At 38.3% G+C, this 16773-nt stretch overlaps 1 protein-coding gene across 1 annotated transcript in view; it reads right to left on the bottom strand.

Annotated features, from left to right (window-relative positions):
* Positions 1-16773, bottom strand: part of MYPN (myopalladin) — an 85635-nt gene that overhangs the window by 45515 nt on the left and 23347 nt on the right. Inside the window, exons 3-6 of the mRNA XM_070432854.1 lie at positions 9761-9936; positions 6720-6771; positions 3155-3269; positions 2062-2133 (exon numbers count right to left, since the gene is read on the bottom strand). Coding sequence (XP_070288955.1) covers positions 2062-2133; positions 3155-3269; positions 6720-6771; positions 9761-9936 — 415 coding nt within the window. The remainder of the gene's footprint in view (positions 1-2061; positions 2134-3154; positions 3270-6719; positions 6772-9760; positions 9937-16773) is intronic.

Genomic DNA, 16773 nt, shown 5'->3' with positions numbered 1-16773 from the left:
AAACAGAGCATCTAATTAGAAGTTCATCAGAGTCACCACACAAAGGCAGCTAAACCTGTTACTCTAACCGGTCCATGAAAATGAAATATAAAGAATAGTGTTGAAGTCCTACTGTACTTTTTGGAATAATAAAAATCACTTTGGACCTATTATTACCTTTATGGACTCCTATGTAGGTATTAGAGATAGGCTTCAAAGTGCTTAGGAGGGACAGAAAAGTAAATAGTTTTCTTATTGTGCTGAATGTTGTACCAGGGGTCTGCACTAGATGACAGAAGCAGGGGAGACAGAGCACCTAGGAAGATTTAAAAGGAGATAAGGACACCTCTCTGTTCTCTGGCTGGGCACTTGGTAGTACGGAAAAGGGAAGGAGATTTCAGTTGGGACCAGGTACATATTATTCTGTGATTTAGTTGCTTTTGAAGAGTCAGCACTGTCTCTAGGGTGTGACAACGTGTCCTGATTTCTGGGGCACTTAAGCTATGTTTTAAGGCTAAGTGACTTAGCCGTTAAATAAGAGATGATTACAGATAGCTCTATTAGCTATATCACACACACACACACACACACACACACACACACACACACACGTGTCCATTTATAACTCGTCATCAAAGTCTCGTATTTGCCAAGTCACAGCATGTTGCTTTCCTACATCACGTCTTTGAAAATAGCAATGCTGAAACATCAAAAGCAGGTTACAAGAAGTGAATCTGAAAAATCAAGAGGCATCTTGTTTCCCATATGAGTGTTGACTCAACTGATATGGATGTGGATAAGCATGTCTCAGTCTAGACTTCGGTTGATTTTGGAAAGCCATCTTGGATGAGCTGATATGGTGGCATCTCCCTAAAAGTGATGTCTGTGGAAGTTGTGGATTTAGCTCTTTCTTTAAGGTCAGTACTCATTGGAAAAGACACAGTTTTTGCCATTTTGCTCTAAATCATGATGTCTCAGTCCCAGGACTACTGGCAGTTTGGTCTGGGTACGTCTTTGTTGTGGGAGGCTGTCTGTCTATCCACTGCAGGATGTTCAGCAGCATCTCTGGATGCCAGCAACACAATATCCCAGATGCGACAACTAAAAATGTCTCCCGACATTGCCAAATGTCCACTGGGGCGGCGGGGTGTGTGTGTGTGTGTGTGTGTGTGTGTGTGTGTGTGTGTGTGCGTGTGAAATTAACCCTGACTGAGAACCATTTCTCCAAACTAAAGCATACTTCTGAGAGGACAAAATCTCTTTGGGCCTAAGTTAGCATTGATAAAAACCACAAATTATAAATCCAGGCATAGATTCCATCCATGTAGTCTTCATAATACCAAATAAAAATCCAATGTCACTCAATTTTTTACCTTTGAACTTATTGCCTTATACAACATATAAACAAAGTCAATGCTATCTAAGGGAAAAAACAATTGAGTGAGAATTGGAAGAACATGTTTCTAGTCCTAAATCTGACACTAACTAATTCTGTGACTTTGGATAAATTGCTTAATCTCTCTGGCCCTCCCTTATTTTTTTTCATTTGTAAATGAAAGTGCTTAAGTAAAATTTCCAGTTCTAATACAAAGATTATGAGACTCAGAATTAATGTCACCACAATAGTTGATACCAAGCAATAGAAAAATAGGACTCTTTATCTTAGAGTGAGGTTTTATGTTGAGTCTCCTAAGAACATCTACTCCATCTCTTGAGTGCTAACGGCACTCTTTTGGTGCAATTCAATTCTTTTTAAAGCCCTTCGAAGGAAACCTTTGGCATATAAGTGGCTAGAAACTTATCACCTGACCCCTAGGTGTGGCTATTGTGTTCAACAGCAATAGGATGCCATAGAGATCAATGTGGTGAGTGGAGAAGACATATCTTTCATTACACAAACTGTTATTAGAAATCTGAGACTTGAATGACATGGTAACAAATACTAAAAATCCCAAATCCTATACTGTACTTATAACAGACCAAAGTCCTGAGATAAAATCAGTAAATATTGGATCCTACAACTTTGTTTGGGTATTATAGTATATTTAAAGGCATGACAGAAAGAAATAATATTTTGATTACCTTTGTAAACACCGGAGCTGCAATGATAGGTTTTCCATCCAATCCTTGCAAATAGTTAGTAGGGCTCTGACACTGTTAGAAGGGAATGAATGAAAGATTTATTGTCACTAGCATTATCAGATAGATAGATAGATAGATAGATAGATAGATATAACACATTTACAGAATTTGGTGTGTGAAATTAATCTAAAACCAAAAGACTGACATTTTCTAAATCTATGAATTACAGACTTCAAATTTTATACTGAACTGACTGTTTTTCTTTCTAGATCATGGTGACTGCCTCACATGTGTAATTAACCCTGAGTCCCTGAAGAGCTTCCATAGAATTTCTGAGCCTCCACAGATCATAATTTGAAAAACTACTGGATTAGAACTAAAATGTGACCCCTGTGCATTACTCACTGGCTTAGATAAGCAACTGTTTAAATTTTCAAATGGTTTTAAGTCAATAAATATATCAATAACATGTTACAAATATATTTAGAATAGTATGATTTTATATTTTAGAAGTATATGCATACATATATTTTCATATATATGCCTAGAAAATGTATGAAACTATCTGCTAGAAACTATTAAAGGAAGGTACCTCTGAGGAGTGGGGGCAGGAGAGTAGAACCTTAACTAAAGCTTTTACTTAGGATACTTCTCTATTTTTCCAATGGTTTCACACTAAGCATGTATAAGTATCATCATTATCATCATCATCACCATCATCTTGAAGGATGAGAGTCTTTAATGTATTAAAAAAATACATTTCATGGTTGCTCCCATAGAAAGTAGAATTCTGAATGTCCTGGGTCATTGTGTGTAATCAATACTCTAATGCCAATAAAGCTGGAATATTAGGGACTAATTTATAAAGGGTTTCTATGAAATTGCCCATGAGCTAGAGAGTGTGTTTCCAAAGCAATAGAAACCACTGGTATCCTACATTAAAAGTACAGATTATCATGATCATGGAAATGAATTGCCCAAGGTCATTATGAAGGTGCAACAGAGAACATGATCATGCCATACAAGATGGTCATGGTCACAGTGCCTGCCTGTCACAGACTATGGCACTTGTGTTTCCCTTAGACTTTTGTACCTGTTGGATGGTTGATACACTCGGCCGGGCCACCACATGCTGGGCTTGGGGTACTGCTGAAGGAATGGCTGCAGAAGTAGTGGGAGGGGGTGACACCTCTTTTGGCTTCTGGATTCTGAGAAATGATTAAAACTTTTATAAAAACAGAGTTATCATTGCTTGTGAAAATTATTTCAGCAAAGTTAGTAACTTATCCCTGCTTATAGTTAGACATAATACAAGTCTTTGGTCAACAATATTCCACGAGCCATTACTGAGGGCTTCTCTGCTACACACTTTATTACATGTAAACAGGAAGATGACAAGATATCATTCCTGTCCTTGTGTTAGCTGCTCTCAGCCAAGCTGGGGACTTGTGCATATTCACAACTGAGGATCCAGACGAGTGCTATGATGGAGCATGTGCAGAAGATAATTTTTTGAGATTTGTTTTGCCCTCTTTATTTTCCCTCCCCCATCCATTTCAAGTAAAAGGCCAGGCTTTGTAAATCTTTGCTTCTGGGATTTGGGCGTGGCAGAAAGCAGAAACAGCCTGAGTCAATGAGCTCTTCAAGTTATACAAATTAAAGGGATTATTTGAAGGGCAACAGAGCCAAGAAATATTCTCGAAGAGGCTACAGAGGGGAGATTATTTTAGTTTTGTGGATCTTGCCAGAGAACCTGATAAGAGGGAGAACCAGAGTCCAGAGGGGATGTAACCCTTATGATTAAAGAGTCCCACTCTTGCTAAAGATATCAGCACCCAAGCATATCAGAAAGCAACAAAGGACTGGACTTGAAGGGGCTTTGAGGTCTGGGACACGGACCTCTCCCTAATACCCTGGGGGGAGGGGGTAGATGACCGATGACAGAATGGGCTTCCCTTTTGTTTAGATGTTACCTCTGTCTGTCTCAGCTTCCTCATCTCTAAAATGGGGAAATAATAATTTTTACCTCATAGAATTTTTGTGAGGGTTATCAATAAGATAACTCATGTAAGATGTATAGAGCAGTGTTTAACATCAAATATTAAATACATACATATCCCAAGGAGCTTTCCACAGTCGTGGAGGAGGAAGGGGACATCCAATAATGGGTGATTAAATATTTTCCTAACCAGGCAAGTTGGGGTCTCAGAAGCAGAATTGTGTGGTCATACAGAGGCTATCAGTGTCTCTGAAGCATCCATCTTTTTCTTCTATAGTAATAGGACCCCTGATTTCTTTACATGGCTACTCCAGATAAACACTGTATCTCCCAAACTTCATTGAAGGTAGGTGTGGCCACATGACTACTTTCTGGTCATGGGATATGAGGGTCAGTGATGCCTGTGATTTAAGAGAAATGACCTTAAAAAGGGGACAGAACATGCCCTTATTTCTTCCAATTTTAGACTAAGAAGATGAGGCTACACCATAGAATGAGATGAAGCAGGAAGCTGGAAGTAGATTGGAACGCAGGGGAAGGTGGAGCTGTTTTACTAGCTAAATCCATATTTTTATATAAATGAGAAATAAACGTCTTATTTAAGTTATTATTTTGAGTCTTTATTACACATAACTGAAGCTAAACCCTAACTATTACAAGTAGATGGAAAGAAAATAAACAAATGAGTTATTTCTTACTTATTAAGTATGTATATCAAAATTCACACTCATTAGGCTTGTAACCGCGTCATGAGAACCCTGAGGAGGGAGTGATAAATGTGCGATAGAGGAGAAGTTTATTATAGAACTTGACGAGGTTTTGAAGGCCAGGCAGAGGAGATAGGGCATTCCTAGCAAAGTGAACAGCTTGAAGAAAGAGGTGAAATGAAACATACATTGTTTGAGTGAGATGGCAGCAGTCTAGAGAGCTTGAGGTGGGGGAGTGGAGGAGGAGAGGGTAGGAAAGGCTGGTTGATACTCTACTGAATAAGGCTTTGTATGCCATGCTAAGATTTTTAAAAAATGTTATTGTTTGTTTTGTGTTTTATTTTCCCATGGATAATTTTTATAAGTCAGAAAAATGACAAGACCAGAATGATCTTTTGGAGAATAACTGGTTGTATTTGGAAACTATAAAAGAGAAAAAGGCTGAAACACCTATAAGGCGGTGACTGGCATAAAGAGGCAGGAACAAAGGAGGAACTGAACTGAAGCCATGAGAATAAGGAAGAGAGTTAAAGGGAGAAATCATTTACTCTGGCTATGAATTTTCATATCTGCACAAAAGCTACAGGCAAGTTATCATTTCAAGGTAGGCACACAAAGGATTTTGAAGAATAAGACATGATCTCTGCCCTTAAGGAGCAATGGAGTAATTACCCCCTGTAGGTTAACAGCTCTTTAACCAGTCTTCCAAATACTGCCACTTTTTTCAGGTAGTCTCAAAGAATGGCTCTCTCTCTGTTTCCAGTTCCCAGGTCTTCTCTCCACAGCCTCCTCCACCTGAAACGCCCTTTCCTTTCTTATTTGGGGGTGTCTACCTACTGTTCTTTTAGGCCTGAGCTGAAGGTCTCCCTTGCTGATCTCTCTTTTCCTCCTCAACCACAGAGCCCTTTGTGCCAAGTCTTTTACACCTTGTACATAATTATATCACCGTTTATTACACTTTATTACTCTTACTGTCTATATGCTTGGTATATACCTTTTGCTATATTTGCTATATATTTCATTGCTATATACTACATTCCTGCTAGACTAACAGCAGGAAGTATCTGATTTTTCTTAGTACCCATTGCATCTAATGAAGGGTCTGGTGTAGAGTAGGTGCTTAGTCAATGGTTGTGGAAAGTAATGAATAGATAGATGTAACTTTGTTCAGTACTCATAACAATTGTTCAGCAAAAAAGTCACTTGCCCAGATCATTCGCATAAATAATTTAGAATCACCAGGTTTTGTGTTCTTGTAAGTATTATTATTTAGTCAGAAAACATAAAGTTTTTTGAATCACTGGATGTGTGTTTTTCGCTCTGTATATATAGGTGTGATGATACTTCATTGGTGATATCTCATTTTTAAAATAGTGGGAAGCTTGCCTGGCCAGTGTGGGTCAGTGGTTGAGTATTGACCTATGAACCAGGAGGTCACAGTTCAATTTCTGGTCAGGGCATATGCCCAGGTTGTGGGCTCCATCCCCAGTACGGGGTGTGCAAGAGGCAGCCAATCAATGATTCTCATCGTTGATATTTCTATCTCTCCCTCTCCCTTTCTCTCTGAAATCAATAAAAATATATTTTAAAAAAGATTGGGAAGCTTGAATTCACAATTACTTTTCACTAATGTGCTGGAAATGGCCTTTTTATTTTGCACAAATAATTGCACATTTACTGAGAAAATTTAGGAGAGCCAATTTTTAACTCTAAAGGGAACTTTTAAAAAACCCACTAGCAAAGTTACTGATGCAGATGGGTTGCATGGTTATTGGAAAACCTCCTATGTGGAAAGAGTATGTTTATTCCTCCTGTATATTTCCCTCTTTTAACTGTTTTAAACAAGAAAGCCTATATTTAAATAACTTAATTAAAAGCAATAATTAAATAACAGTAAAATACTGGGAATATTAAAATTAGTCTAGGCAAGACTTAAGCAAAATTAGAATTACCGATTCATCTCTTCCTTGTTAGGGTCCCCTTCTGAGTCAGAAGAAGAAGCCCCTGAAAAAATAAATCCAAGACATGAAACTTTTAAGATGATAATTTCTTAAACTGGTTTCTAGGCATTTGAAGACCTATAGAATTTCAGATATAGAAATGAACTCAGTGATCCCCTACACCAGTGGTTGGCAAACTGGCCCCTTGAGTGTGGCTCTTCCACAAAATACCATGTGCGGGCGTGCACATACAGTGCGATTGAAACTTCGTGGCCCATGCCACGGGGCCAAAGAGCCGTATCTGCCCTACACTAACAAACACCCACTTTTACAGGTGAGGAAATAGATTCCTAAGTAGTTGAAGAGCTTGCTCAAAGCCACATGGCTAATTAGTGATAGTGTTCAAATTAACTGGTCCAAATTCCAAGTGTTCTTTATATAAAACACCTGCTGATGCCTTTGGACTAAAAAAAAGTCTTTGCAAACATTAATGTGGTGTCCATAAATCCTCTTACTGACCTATCCAGACTAAATAAAAGAAGGGATTATAATGGATTCCAAACATTGTAGATGTAGGTGGATGCTCTTCCGTTAGTCCTAATATTAACAAGTCACATTTCATCTCAGGAGGGGGGGTGCTTGAAGCTCTGTTGCCATAAAATGAAAAAAAATCAGCGATCCAATCTCAGCACTGTTTCCAGAACTTTGATCCTGGATTTATTCTCAATACAGTAAATTCCAGGAAGATTTATCAGAGCTAAATCTGGAGGCATTTATTGTTCTCCAAAATTTTGAGATTGAAAACATACAACACACTTCTATTCATGCATTATTCACTATTATCATCATTTTTCACAATCTATTCAATAAATGTTTATCAGATACCCACTATGAACTTGGCACTATATTGGAGATATAGAAGAATGAGACAGTACCTTACAATCTAGTTCATAAATGGGCATTTAAATCATAATAATGCATTATTTTAGTGCTGAAACCAAGGCCTACATAAGGTATTATAGCTGATAAAAGTGTTAAAGAACGGTTCCCAGAAAAAACCAAGGGATGAGATAAATGGGAACAAAACGTTATAGATATGTAAGGAACATAAATTGATTTATTCTCTAAAATTAGTTATATAAATTTTGTGCTGATGCAATTGCCTTTCTAAGGTTCCCAAATGGTCTCCTATCATTTACCCTTGAATCTCTGTGGTATATTCTCACCCAGGAACCAGAGTGACCTTGTTAAAAGCTAAGTCAGATTATGTCACATCTCTGCTCAGAGTACTCCATGGCTTCTCATCTACCTCAGAGTAAAAGTCAAAGTCCTTGCAAATGACCTTGCAAATGACCCTTATAATGTGTTCACCTGCCTGCTCCCATCTTGAGCCCATCTTGAACTTTTGACCTACCTGATCCTTTTTTTCTTGTTTGCCTCACCCTGGCCACATTGCTCGTCTCTTTGTAGTAAGACAGGCACACTGCTACTTCAGGGCCAGTGCACTGTGGATTTCTGTGCCCAGAGTTCTTTTCTCTTGAATATCCTTGTGGCTCGCTCTTTCACTTCCTCTAGGTCTTCACTTATGTGTCACCTAGTTAGTGAGGTCTTCCTTGATCACCCTATCTAGAATTGCAGCTTACACACAACACACACACACACACACACACACACACACACACACACACACTCATACTTCCTATCCCCGATTATATATACTGTGAGATAACAGAAAAATATATATAGGTCACTACCCCTGGTTCCTGGCACAGAGCCCCTAAAACTCTTATAATTTCCTAAGTAATGAGCATTTTGGAGTATCCCTGTTTTTTGCCTTTGACTCCATTCCTGACACAGGGCTCCTAAAACTCCTATAAATTCCTAAGTGATAAGAGCTCTAAATGGGTCTTTTGTTCTAATGAGATAACTGGGTCAGCTCCTCTCTGGTTCTTGGATGGGGGCTGGTCACCAGAAAGACTAAGCCCTGATTAGAAGCTTGGAATTTTCAGCCCCACCCCCCACAACCCAGAAGGTGAAGAGGGGCAAAAAATGCCTACCCGAGGAAGCCTCCTTAGACATTGTAGTATGTATAGGTGGATGGGGCTTGGAACACCCATAGGCTGGCGAACATATCCACATCAGGAGGGTGGCACACCCCAACTCCACTGGGACAGGGCCCCTATGCTCCAGACCCTCCCAGACCTCACTCTCTTTATCTCTCCGTCTAGTTGTTCATCTGTATTTTTTATCATATTGTTTAATAAACTGCTTATCAAAAATAAATGTTTTCCTGCCCTGGCTGGTTTGGCTCAATGGATAGAGCATCGGCCTGCGGACTGAGGGGTCCCGGGTTTGATTCCGGTTGAGGGCACATGCCTGGGTTGTGGGCTTGATCCCCAGTGGGGGGCATGCAGGAGGCAGCTAATCAATGATTCTCTCTCATCATTGATGTTTCTATCTCTCTCCCTCTTCCTTCCTCTCTAAAATCAATAAAAATATATTTAAAAATAAATAAATAAATGTTTTCCTGAGTTTTGTGACACACTAGCAAATTAATTGAACCTGAGTTGGGGGTTATGGGAACCTCAGATTTGTAGCCAAGCCAGACAGAAATGGTGGGTAATCTGGGGACCTACTACTTGTGATTGGCACTTGAATTAAAGTGGGAGCAATCTTATAGCACTGAGCCCTTAACGTATTGGATCTGACACTATCTCCAGGTAGTTGGTAAAAGAGTTGAGTTGAATTGTAGGATATTCAACTGGTGTCATGGAGAATTGCTTGTTGATGTGGGAAGCTTCCTACCCCCAACACACACACCTATCCTATATTTTATTTGTTGTTGTTTTTTTTATCTCATATACTTTATGTCTCTCCATTACAATGTAAATTCCATCTTTCCATGAACCTAGGAATTTTTGTCTATTTGGTTCACTGCTATTATCCCCACTGCCTAGGAGGGTGTGTGTAGAATAGGCCCTCAATAAATATTTATTTATTATAACTATATGTCTTACCAGTCTATGCCATACTCCAAGAGTATTTTGCTTTACCTTCTATATAAATCTCAGCAGAAGTTGAATCTGTTCCATAGATGTTAGAAGCAAAGCAGGAATAGCGTCCTGTGTCCTCTTCAAAGGCTTCAGCAATGGTCAGTGAGTGCAGATTTCCCGCCTGGACAATATGAATGTCTGGGGAATTTTCAAGCTCCTTGCCTTCACAATACCACCTGCAAGGAAGGGAATATGGGACATGACTGAAATGTGAGAATTAGTAACAGATGGCTTCAGATGTTCCTTAAGAAGAAAAGTGTGACAAACTTAGAGTGAGAACATTAAACAATCCACTATTATGGTATAATTTAATTGTAACAATGAGAAGACCTGGCAATATTCAAATCACATTGCCCCTTTACTCAGGAAATTAGAAAGTGGTTTCTATGAAGAATGATACAACTGTGAGAAGATGGATGAGAAAACAAATACAGCCGACCATGAAGAGCAGGGTCTCTGATGTGGAACCTGGCTTCCCCTAAAAAGACTTACAGCTTTCTACAGTATGCATTAAGTACTAGTTTAGCTTAATTGAAGATGAGTTGAGTGTGTTCATTCCTTTCTACAAAATTTCATCTGACCTAGCTAAATAAAAATTATTCTGTTAGTTCCTTGAATCATCAAAGTAAGGAGGATGGGTCATAGTCACCCAGGAGTGGCCCAACTCTGGCAAATAACCTAAGTATATTTCTATAAATTATAGTATTTTATTTTAATTCTATATATTTAAAGTTAGAAATTTTTATTATAACTTAGATTTTTGGCCAGAAGTTTACACAGAATAATACATTAAAAAATGTTTAAAATGTGGAGGTGCCTAATAAGGGGAAAGGCCAGGAAAACTACAGGGAAATGCCATTTCTCATGTAACAGATTGGCAAAAGTGTAAAAGTCTGATCACTCTCATACACTGCTAGCAGGGATGTAAAATGGTACAACTCCCATGAAAGGACTATGGCAACAACTGCCAAAATTACAGATGCATTTATCCTTTGACCCAACAATCTCACTTGTGGAAATCTATCATTCAGGTACACTTGGATACATACAAAACGACAAATGGCCGAAACCGGTTTGGCTCAGTGGATAGAGCGTCGGCCTGCGGACTGAAGGGTCCCAGGTTCGATTCCGGTCAGGGGCATGTGCCTGGGTTGCGGGCACATCCCCAGTGGGAGATGTGCAGGAGGCAGCTGATCGATGTTTCTCTCTCATCGATGTTTCTGGCTCTCTATCTCTCTCCCTTCCTCTCTGTAAAAAATCAATAAAATATATTTAAAAAAAACAAAACAAAAAAAAAACGACAAATGTACAGGTTACTCATTTAAGGCGCAAACAATTGGAAACAACCAAGTGTCCATCACTAGGGGACTGGTAAATAAACTATGGTACAGCCACATAATTGAACACTATGCAGCTCTATAAAGAGAATGATAAAGATCACTATGTACGGAGATGGAAAGAACCCCAAGATACACAGTTAAAATTTTAACAGCAAGGTTAAAACAGTGGGTATAGAGCAGTGGTTCTCAACCTTCCTAATGCCGCGACCTTTAATACAGTTCTCCATATTGTGGTGACCCCCAATTTCATTGTTACAAATTGAACAAAATTAAAGCATCGTGATTAATCACAAAAACAATATGTAATTATATATGTGTTTTCTGATGGTTTTAGGCGACCCCTGTGAAAGGGTCGTTCGACCCCCAAGGGGGTCGAGACCCACAGGTTGAGAACCGCTGGTATAGAGTGTTAGCATTGTGTACGCAATGTGGGAGAGTTGAAAAATCAAGAAACCAAGTGCCTTGGGGATGTCAACGAAAGAAGCCAATCTGTGCATCAGAACCCCAGCAAGTTTCAGCATCTGGAGATCCAAGTTTGGGGATGTGGAAACACTGACAGCGAGGGAGGAGACATGGGGCTCAAAAGAGAGTAATTTATTTCAAGTTTGGGAAATGAGCATTTAGACTCCCACAGCTCATCACATTCTCCCTTCAGTTAGGGGATGCCCCGGAATAAAGGCTGAGTAGCTGGCTCCATTGGAGCAAGAGGAAGAAAGGCTGTGGGAGGGATTTCTCTAGGGAAAAACAAACGGGCCCGATGACTTAACTGCAGGGAACAGAATATTTAGAAAATGTTTTACAAATGTATTGGAGAATTGAGACAAATCTGTGATGGGACCACAGAACTAAGTAGATAAAAAAGCAAGATAGTAATCAACTCCAGGTCAAAATAAAAAGTTGTACCAGCAGCCTGGCCAATGTGGCTCAATGGTTGAACGTCAACCCATGAACCAAGAGGTCATTGGTTCAATTCCCAATCGGGGGCTTGATCCCCAGCGGGTGTACAGAAGGCAGTTGATTGATGTAGTTTCTCTCTCATAGATGTTTCTATCTCTTCATCCCTCTCCCTTCCTCTCTCTCTAAAAATCAATAATTAAAAAAACAAAAACAAAAACATAGACCAGCTGGAGTGGCTCAGTAGCTGAGCATTGACCGATGAACCAGGAGGTCAGTTTGATTCCCAGTCTGTCAGAGCACATGCCTGGGTTGCAGGCTCGGTCCCCACTGGGGACATGCAGGAAGCAGCCGGTCAATGATTCTCTCTCATCATTGATGTTTCTATCTCTCTTTCCCTCTCCCTTCCTTTCTGAAATCAATAAAAACATATTAAAACAAAACAAAACATTCATTTTTCCATACTTGGATTAGCAGTGAATAATACATAGTAACAGAAAGGTAAACATTCTTTTTTTTAAGCAACAGTATGCTATAATTATATTGAGGCAATGCAGGAAGTAACAAGAGAGGTGCTTGTTTAGTGAAGAGGCGCTAAACCACCATCTTTTGGAACAGGAAGTCAATAGAAAATAGCTAATATCAGCAGAGCAAGCAACAGTAGATTAAGTATTACAGTGGTTCTCAAAGTGTATTTCACTTTCTGTGAAGACAAAACTATTTCATCTAATACTAAGATATCATTTGCCTTTTCACATGTTGACATTTACACTGATGGTGCAAAAGTCACAATGGGTAAAATTGCTGGTGCAACACAAATTAAGGTGCTGTCAACATTGACTAATGGTCGTTGTGTTCTTTACCATCACACTCGCAATCTTAAAAAAGAAAATCCGGTTTTACTTAAAAATATCCTTGATGAAGCAAGAAAAATCATTACTTTTATTAAATCTCAACCTTGAGTCCATGTTTTGTTTTGTTTTTTTTAATTTTAATTTATTTCAATGAAGAAGGGAGAGGGAGAGAGAGATAGAAACATCAATGATGAGAGACAATCATTGACCGGCTTCCTCCTACAGGCCACCTACTGGAGATCAAGTCCACAACCTGGGCATGTGCCCTGACCAGGAATAGAACCCGCCACCTTTTGGTGTATGGGACTACACCCAACAATTAAGCTACATGGGTCAGGGTAAGTCCATGTCTTTTTAACATTCTGGATGGTGAAATGGGAAGTAGCATAAAGCATCTCTATTGGATATGAGCACTTGTGTGATATTTTATTTTATTTTTTTAGTTGAACTAGGTACTGAAGAGTGACTAACAAATTATGGCTTCTCAGACTTGGGTATTCAGCAGTCATTTTCTCAAAATGTCATTTCCAGTACAAATGACTGATAACATTTTAAGTACAAAAAACTGTAACAATTGTCGCCAATAAAAAAAATTGAGCTTTCAAGGAAAAATAAGAGATTTGGAAAACTTGGATCCTCCACAGTAAGTTTAGGGCTTCCCAATACTTAGACTTTTCGATGAAATCAATTATCATATTAACAAATGTGATTTTTAAAAACTATCATATAAAAAATGTACCAACATTTGGAAGGTCTGCATTACTCATTTTCCAAATGACTAATGGGTGATGTTTCTCAGTTTTAATTTCTAATATAATTACAGATATAAACCACATAGATAAAACCTCTCTCTTTTAGGTCTCAATAACTTTTTTTTTTTTAATATTTTTTTATTGATTTTTTACAGAGAGGAAGGGAGAGAGATAGAGAGTTAGAAACATCGATGAGAGAGAAACATCGATCAGCTGCCTCCTGCACATCTCCTACTGGGGATGTGCCCGCAAGCCAGGTACATGCCCTTGACCGGAATCGAACCTGGGACCCCTCAGTCCGCAGGCTGACGCTCTATCCACTGAGCCAAACCGGTTTTGGCAGGTCTCAATAACTTTTAAGACTACAAAGGAGTCCTGAGAACAAAAAGGTTAAGAACCAGTGGCATATCACTTAGAAATCTAGGGGTAAATAAATAGGAAATTGCAAAAAGAGTTGATAGTGGTCTGTTCTTTAATATTCAACTTTTTATGAAATCTACCTGTATTAATTTGGAAAAGCAAATTTAAATATTTCAAAACCAATAAATAAATACCTTCCCTTATATAAATATTATAAGGTTATCTCATTTCTTTAGATAACATTTCTCTTCCTTACAAAAATGAGAGTGAAAACATCCATGAGCAATTGGACAGCCAGGAAGTGATAAGAGGAATGATTCAAATGCCCAAACTCTCTGTCAGAAGCACTTTTGTCCTTGCTCAGACAGCCAGAATGAATTCAGCCAACCCCAAAGAACAGTCAGTAACATCACTCTGACTTTAACACCATGACCCACTCAAAAATAATGCACCGGTCAGGCTGCCTTTTGAAAAGGTATTAAAATTGACCCAGCTATCCTAAGACTTTTGAGGGTAAGGACAAAAAGAGACGGCTATCCATGTTAGGGAATGCTTTCATAGAAATGGTCTGGCCCAGCTATGTGTTTTAGAATGCCAAATCCTCATGATAGTTACAGAATAGCAGTGATTCATGACTCAGAAGAAATGAGTCATTGATCTGGGGAAATAGGGCAGGTCCAGATTATAAAGAAGAGCCCACCTTTCATGCACTAAGGATAGCTCACCAGATCTGCTAACATGGCTAGCTACAAGCCTACGAATGAAGACATGGAGGAGACACATTTTTCAGATGTAACTGGACTTTTGGGTTGCATACCACCATTCTGCTGTTAGGTTACTCTTTTATCTAAACTATGGCTTGAATAAATAGTATGACTCATTGCTTTAGCACATTAAAAACTTCTAAGTGTAATTTGAATGTGTTATTCTGACTCACCAGTAATGCTCATTAAAAGAATGATTACTCAGAGCCTTTCTTTAGTCCAGCTCTTGCCCTTCCAGTGTCCCTATTCCACCTCTTATTGTTCCCTCTCCTAATGCCATGTTCATTTCCATCACAGAGCCTGTATATCACTTATAATTATACATTTATACACACACACACACACACACCCATTACTGGACAATAAATACCACAGGGCAGAGATGATCATGTCCATTTACCACTTGTTTATCCAGCTCTTGGCCAGATATGGCACATTCTAGATGCTCCAAAAAGTGCTTGTTGTATACATGTTAAATGAATGAATTTAAATTAGGATTATTATAGCCTAAAGTCTGTTTCATTTTTTAAGAAGGCTTGGGGTCTGGAAAAGTTCTTTCCTTGATTGTCTATAACCATCTTTATCTAACAATGCCTGAAACAGCTAAAAGATAGTGTATTTACTTACGGACATGTTCAACTCTCTCCCTGACCAGAGCGACTCTTCATATACTGAGTGCAACGGGAGTAAATTGGACAGTCTGATGATATTAAATGTTTTCTAACAGGACCCAAAGTTATGCTGGATTTCATGATGGAATTTGGTGTTTTGAATGTCTTGTTTAACTGAGTTAACAAGTTTTCATATCCAATGGCTATTTCCCACTGATAGGAGTATGGAGGTACCAGTGAGGAGGATTTGTCTATGCTTTAACTTTTATTAAAATCTGAATTTTTCTGAGTGGTACCTTTTTGGTATATTAAGAAAAGCATAAATAAAATAGTTGCCTAATATAAACTCATCAAGACTACCCCTTACCACATAGCCAACTTTAGACAAGAGGGAGGATGAATAAATGTGAAGTTGAGAATAATTCCTAAAATAATTTTTATTTTTATTTTTTTAAATATATTTTATTGATTTTTTACAGAGAGGAAGAGAGAGGGATAGAGAGCTAGAAAGATCGATGCGAGAGAAACATCGATCAGCTGCCTCCTGCACACTTCCTACTGGGAATGTGCCCGCAACCAAGGTACATGCCCCTGACCGGAATCGAACCTGGGACCTTTCAGTCCGCAGGCCGATGCTTTATCCACTGAGCCAAACTGGTTAGGGCGATAGCCTAAAATAATTTTTAAAGGACTAATTACTTTGAGCAGGGATGACTAAAAACTTTTATTTTCTCCCTCTAGAATTCCTACCTTTTCTTTCTCTCATAGCACTTACTACTGAACTACTGTATAATTCACTTATTTATTAAATATACTGTTTATTGTTTATTTCTTTCACTTCATCTAGAATAAAATTTGTCAGGAAATTTTGCTTTATTTACTGATGAATCCTAAGTGCTTGGAATAGTTCCTGATGCATAGTGAGTACTGAATAAATTATTATTGAATAAATAAGTAAACGAATATATTACATTTTCTAGTTTTGTTATTAATGCAATATACTTGATTTTTTCCAATGTTATATGTTTAAAGTAAGTTTCTTCTTTTCATCTATTTGCTATGTTAATCTTTCAGAATAAATTCTATTTGTTCAATTTGGAGCCTCTTTTATAGTGTTGCCTTTGTCTCAAGAATTCCAAGTTTTATTTATCATAATAAAATCAATGTTCTTAACCATAGTAACAGAATAAAAGGGAGAAAATCATAAAATAATCTCAATAAAAGCAGAAAAAATTCAATATCATTCATGATTTTTAAAAAATCATAAAATATCTAATCAAAAGGAAACTGTAACAAAATCCTACGTAATGGTGAAAAATGGAAGTTATTCCTTTTAGATCACAAACAAGACTATAGTACCTAGTATCACCACTTCTAGTCAACGTTGTACAGGAGGGCTTAGCTAGCTCAACTGAAATATAAGACACAGGAGAATATA

This window comes from Myotis yumanensis, unplaced genomic scaffold (assembly GCF_028538775.1).
Source record: "Myotis yumanensis isolate MYYU_CA2020_CCGP unplaced genomic scaffold, mMyoYum1.0.hap1 SCAF_13, whole genome shotgun sequence".
Lineage (NCBI taxonomy): Eukaryota > Metazoa > Chordata > Mammalia > Chiroptera > Vespertilionidae > Myotis > Myotis yumanensis.
The sequence above is the reverse complement of the archived record's forward strand: the minus strand, read 5'-3'. Positions and strand labels throughout refer to the sequence as shown.